We start from the raw sequence: 6,256 nt of genomic DNA, 5'->3' as shown, positions 1-6,256 counted from the left end.
GAATGTACCTTGTTTTTTAGCTTGATCAATTAATAGACGAGAAGATAGTTGAGCTTGCAGTATCACATAAGGAAAGTCAAAAAAAATATGAACATAAATGTGTTGTATCTGACTTTAGTAGTGTCTTCTGATGAAACCTGTCATGATTCTTGGCCTCGATTGTGAAATATGATCATTCCATGTTAATTCCTTCATCATCTTCGATTAAAATTTGGTTTTAGATCTTAAATCAAACATTTAAGTAAAGCTAGCTATGCACCTGTGGGAATCAGAGTTACAAATGGAAAATTGGTTGGTTTGAAGTTGAAACCTGATGGTACTTGATACAACAGGAGAGGTCCTTGATGTGAATTATCAAAGGTATTTTCCTGCCATAAGTATGAGAATCATTAAAGGGACAAAAGAAGTATAATGAAAACATGAAGTTTGGTTGAGAAATTAGGTTATAATGATATATAGATTGCATGCACGTAGAGTTACAACAGTTAGTAACCTAAATGATAATTCTGAGTATAGTCAACTTGCAATCCATTTCACAATCGCATTCGGTCTCGAAGGTATCTGACTTTGAACATCATGATGAAGTGAGGTAAATATTTGAGATGCAAAGATCTAAGGTGGCTAATAATTTTGGAGGGACTCTAATATGCATTTTGCATGCACTTAGGATTAATTGAATGAGAGAAGACAAAATACATCAGAAATACAATAAATGATCATTACAGGTTAACCTGAACAGATTTTGGATTTCAGTGAAAATTAACCAAAAGGATAGGTTTGGATCAGATGAAACAACTTGAGTTAGGATGGGTTGGCAATTCCAAATTGAATCTAATCATGGCTTACTATTGCATTAAGTATGCCTTGCAATTCCAAATTGCTTACTACCATGCTTATTTTATGTTAGTGAATTAACTGCTTCAATTTCATGTGAATTAATTATTTAAGTTTCCTAATGAGTTCCCTAATATATATAAAGCTTAATTACAGATAACCATAGTTCACCTGTGGGTTAATAGAATATGCATTGGCAAAATTTTGTGTTTTGGAATATGATGTTTATGGATCCAAATCTCCATTTAGGTTCTACCATTTCTTTTTTTCAAACGTGGGAATGGATCCCGGGTGAAGCTGATCCGATAACATGTACAAAGGATGATCCATAACCAGTAATTTACTCACTTGCCTGCAATTAGAGCCTAAACCAAACATTTAAGTAAAATTAGTTATGCCCTTGCGAGAAAGAAAACACTGCTAGGCAGACCAGAGAACAAGAACAGACAACTCCTCAACAGGAGTAAATCTTCTTGAAGGAAGAATCACAATCGTCAAGTCCTTCCCCATACAAATCATTATATGAGTCGTTGATCGAAATTGCTGATATGTTGGTTGAGATTTGAGAAGGTATCAATGGAGTGGAGGTGACCTATCAAGTAATGCTGTCGATAATCTTTCACGTATTAGCCTTCAGCATCAGTTAGAATATATATAGCTAATGACTAGTTTGTTAAGAACTATTTAAGAGGTGTCATTTATGATTTTTTAATATGTGAGATTTTTTTGAAGGTGCCTTATCTCTTGATAGGATTTTTTTTCATTTCCTATATATTAATATAAGATTTTGATATGTCTATTATGACTTTTGTGATACAAAGTAGATGTCACTTCCTTGTGTCAACATTAAGTTATCAAGAGAACAACAACAGAGGCATTGTAATCAAGCTTTTTTTTATTATAAATTTATGTTTATATTTTAAGTTATTTTAGTTCTTCTATTATTATTGTGTTCTTAATATAGTTTGCCTTCCTGTTATAATATAACGTGATGATTCATCTTCCTGCCGTCGTCGATCTCTCCTGAGTCCAAAACAACCGGCTATATATATTGTTTGATAAGGCCAGAAAGCCAAGATCGCGTTCGTAGTTGGGGAAGGCACCACCTGAGGCAGTGCCGCAGGAATCTCTCCTCCTTTCGTTCCTTCCACTGTGACGTACGTCCCATCGTACTCGTAATAACAACGGATGCCGTCCTTTCTTTATCACCACCTGGGGCGGCCCATCTTACTCCATCCAGCTATCAACCAGACAAGGCACGGTTCTCATTGCTCCACTTGCGTTGGCGACTCTGCCGAGTCTTTGTGTGGTTCCTTTCTCTTTCTTTCTTCTGTTCCTTTTTTTTTTCTTTTTCTCTTTCAGAGCATATGCATGCAAGTCTTCATCTTCCGGTGGCCAACTTGGAGAGGCACTAAGTGGGGTGGGCGAGCATCTTCTCGTGGTGACTTTTCCACCACCACTTTGCCTTCTGCAGTAAGCATTAGTAAAGGATGATGAGACAATAGTATGTGTTACTTGGAGGAACATAAAAGTAGTGACACTTTTATGTGTGAGCCTCGCTCGGTTCCTCCTCCCAAATGCTGGTAGTAACGCCATGTAACCTATTTAATCATGTATTTTATAATCATGACTCGATCTCAATCCCACCTCCATGGACAAAAGGGCCATTTTATCTTTCCATTCCATGACTCCCTCAGACCTCTCCAAAACACATCATATCCCTTCATTTCACTTATATAAACCTACATAGCAGATCACATCAAGTCATCTCTCTCTCTCTCTCTCTCTCTCTCTCTCTCTCTCTCTCTCTCCAATTTCTTCTGCTCTTTTGTTTGCATCCTGAGCCAAAATCCCATCTTTGGCATGGGCTCAGCGGAAGGTAATTTTCAACCATTAACTAGGGATATGATCTGCTATCTTCTAGAGATGTGTATATCCATTTTCTTCTTTTTCTAATATTGCACATATACTTCCCATCTCAACAGAAGAGGTTAGGGAGCACCTGTTAGTGAACGTAGATGGTGCACGCGGCCTGGACTCGCCGGCGAAGAAGGCGAAGCTTCAGGTCCGGGACCTGACGAAGCAGTCGGAGGCGACAGGCGAGGTGATACTGTCGAAAGTGAACCTGGACGTGCCGGAAGGGGTGATCGTGGGGATCATCGGCCCCAGCGGTAGCGGCAAGTCGACTCTCCTCCGCGCCCTGAACCGGCTCTGGGAGCCGCCTTCCGGCTCGGTGCTCCTCGACGGACAAGATATCTGTAAGCTCGATGTCCTCACGCTCCGACGCAGGGTCGGCATGCTCTTCCAGCTGCCCGCTCTCTTCGACGGTAAGTGCTCAGCTTCTTCTCTCAGCCTATGGTCGGGTTTGTTCTTCACTGATGGTGGTTGCAAGCATTGATTGATCAATTGAATTCCACGATCATTGGTCGGGCAAATCATATCATATCATATCTAATTTAATTTGGTTTAATGTATGAAAAATAGGTTTCTTTTTTATTCCCCAATACTAATGCATTATTGTCTGATCATATTCTATAAGAGAAAATCGCATATAGCATGGCCGATCAAGCCATGATATGTTAGCTTGGTTTGACGCTGCTACTTTATTATTATTTATCTTTAGATTAGTAATGTTAGTACAAAAAATTATGTATATTAGATGCGGAGGTGACACATAGCATGATAGGTGAGGTAAAGTTGACATAATTGATACGACCAAATGACAACCACATATAAGATTCCCACCAACCATGATAAATCCAACCACCCATCATTGTAAATGGAATCCCTGTGATGCACACAGATCCCCAACTGAAGTGAGAACATGAACCGCAGTAAATGAGGGTTAAGGTGATGCTTGTGGTGGCTGCGCTAGCTTTTGGTTACGAGGGATAAGTAAATAGATGGTAAGGTGATTCTATTATTGTTAACATAAAATATGTAATCATGCTATATGTAATATGAAAAAAAAATTATATCAAAATTAAAATCAAATAAAATTAAATCTAACAATATATTACGATACGTATCTTTTATTGTTGTTCAGAAGAATAAACCTTATCTAATATATAAGTGTCTCCATCGTCGAATCTGAGATTGAGAGAAAGATCTTAATCTCTCAACAATATTGAGATACACTGAGATCACTCAAAACTTTAATCTCTCAGAGATGCTACACTTTAGCTCAAGAGGTCCTGTCTATTTATAGGCGAGAGCAATGGGTTTAGGACGAATTCCTTCCATCAAGGTTATCTCCTAAGGAATTCTACTTTAACTAAACTTCTTTTCTATTAGTCAATAATCATAATCAGAATTCAATCATATTTATAATATATCTTACCTAATTAAATAGGATCATATAATCTAACATATATATAATCTATATGTCAGTTGTTATAATGTCAACCATTAACTTTAGTTTCTTCTTCAGACTGTCCGTCTGTTCTGCAATATCAAATGAGCATGAGGTGACATGCATGTCATTAGCCATGAAACTAGAATTCGTCAAGATCGTTGTTTTGTGACGACCTAGAAGAAGAAAACCACGGCAATGCGAAGTCGACGGCATAACCGGTGATGAAAAGGAAGAACTAGGTAGGAAGAGATTGTCACAGGCTGCATATGTGAGATACAGTGCACAGTATTTACCCTCTTCAACTCTTGCATGAACCTAGTACAAGTCAGGTTGTGTGGATGAGCAGTTAAGCCATGGAGATTTGACAGTTTCAATCAACAAGTGTAAAGGTGAGAAGAACAACGAATCAGCTGGTGCAGGTAGAACTGCTGCCAGCGTAGATGTAGGAAGACCCAGTGCAGGGCTTATCCCATTCGTGTTCCATGGCACCGTCGATTGAGGGCGTAGCTCAAGTGTCGTGCCCTAGAATGGAACGTACTTCTCCATCTCACTAGCATGATGAGTCCCCCACCACTGTGCTGTGTCAAGAAGGAGACCTCGGTTGGGGATGGAGATGAGAGGGTAATTTGTGCTCCCTGTTTGGGGCAAAATATGGAGCCCCAGAAAGTGGCGTGGACTGGGAGTAAAGAAAGGACCAGTGGGGACTAAAACGAGAAAAGTGAGATGTTAGAAAAGCTAAAGGAGAAGAAAACTCCTTTCATTTCCTCGAGATTTATCTGGTAGTTCATAAGGATAACATCATTTGTGAAACAGGAAGTGTGGCAGAAAACGTGAGATACGGACCTCAACTGAAAGGGAAGAAGCTGACGGAAGAGGAGGTGAAGAAGTTGCTGAGCTTGGCGGATCTGGACCCTGCCTTCGCCTCCAAGGCGGCCTCCCAACTCTCCGTCGGCCAGGCCCAGCGCGTCGCGCTCGCCCGAACCCTCGCCAACGACCCCGAGGTGTGCTCAGCTCCTCCTCCTCCTCCTCCTTCGCATCTCGAGTCGCAGCAGTCAGAGCTGAGATGTGAACATGGTATTGTTTGAATTGATCGCCCTCTCAAGGTGCTGCTGCTGGACGAGCCCACCAGCGCGCTGGACCCGATTTCGACTCAGAACATCGAGGAGGCGATCGTGCGGCTCAAGGAGTCGCGGCGGATGACGACAGTGATGGTGTCCCACAGCGTCAAACAGATCCAGCGCATTGCCGACCTGGTGTGCCTCCTCGTGGCCGGCGAGATGGTGGAGGTACTGGAGCCCGCTCGCCTGTCGGAGGCCCAGCATCCGATGGCCCGCCGCTTCTTGCAACTCAGCTAGCCAACGATCAAGATTTTACCGATATATCTATCTATCTATTTGCTTCCTTTTATGTGGTTGTAGCCGGCGCCTGACTTTGTTCATCTCCCATTGTTGCAGTGTTAGTAGTTAGCTGCTGTAATATCCGCACTACCATGGTACTCCTACTAAGAGTTGGTAGTTTCGGAGCTTCCATGGCAATAAAGAGGTTACATGCTGCTCATTTTCAGGGTTGACTCAGTTTCGAAGCTTCACTCCTCCATTTCCATTCCATGGCATGTCTCTGATCTCTCTTATTGCAGCTGGTATGCACTTGCAATGACTGTTGGGAACTGTTGGAATACAACGTGGGATCACGGTAGTAGGCAATACAGAGAGAGAGAGATGAAAAGGGTTTTGATTGCAGAGGAGGAGAAGGGATTAGGATTTAAGAGTTAAAAGAGTCCAGTCAAAAGACTCGAGGCCAAAGGAGGACAAGCGACTTCTCTGATTTATTTACTTCTCTTAAGGAGGATACTGCATGCTTGCAGAAAACAACCGCAAATCCAGCAACAGGTACAGGTGATCTGATCACAGTAAGTAGAAATTAATCAGGAGATGACCTTGAGGATTGTTGCTGTCGATTTACAGATATGTACTTTGTTCATTGCCAAAGTACAGAGCCACACACAGAGGATAAAAAGAAAGGGATCAAGTTATAACACAAGGTGTTCTTGGTTCCTCTGTTGATGGT

At 41.4% G+C, this 6,256-nt stretch overlaps 1 protein-coding gene across 1 annotated transcript; it reads left to right on the top strand.

Annotated features, from left to right (window-relative positions):
* Positions 1-2,501: 2,501 nt before the first annotated feature.
* Positions 2,502-5,752, top strand: LOC135617597 (protein STAR1-like). The gene is made up of 4 exons (XM_065117986.1): positions 2,502-2,713; positions 2,820-3,161; positions 5,003-5,190; positions 5,293-5,752. The coding sequence occupies exons 1-4, from the start codon at positions 2,698-2,700 to the stop codon at positions 5,542-5,544; spliced, it is 798 nt and encodes a 265-aa protein (XP_064974058.1). The 5' UTR covers positions 2,502-2,697; the 3' UTR covers positions 5,545-5,752.
* The last annotated feature ends 504 nt before the right edge of the window (positions 5,753-6,256 follow it).

Source organism: Musa acuminata, chromosome BXJ2-7 (genome assembly GCF_036884655.1).
Source record: "Musa acuminata AAA Group cultivar baxijiao chromosome BXJ2-7, Cavendish_Baxijiao_AAA, whole genome shotgun sequence".
Taxonomy (NCBI): Eukaryota; Viridiplantae; Streptophyta; class Magnoliopsida; order Zingiberales; family Musaceae; genus Musa; species Musa acuminata.
This window is presented reverse-complemented; position numbering and strand designations above follow the sequence as displayed.

What these genes read in the sequence shown, in the direction of transcription:
- LOC135617597 (XM_065117986.1), top strand. An exon ending in GCTGCCCGCTCTCTTCGACG is followed by an intron (nt 3,162 to 5,002) that starts GTAAGTGCTCAG and finishes TTTGTGAAACAG; the next exon opens with GAAGTGTGGCAGAAAACGTG. An exon ending in CCCTCGCCAACGACCCCGAG is followed by an intron (nt 5,191 to 5,292) that starts GTGTGCTCAGCT and finishes CGCCCTCTCAAG; the next exon opens with GTGCTGCTGCTGGACGAGCC.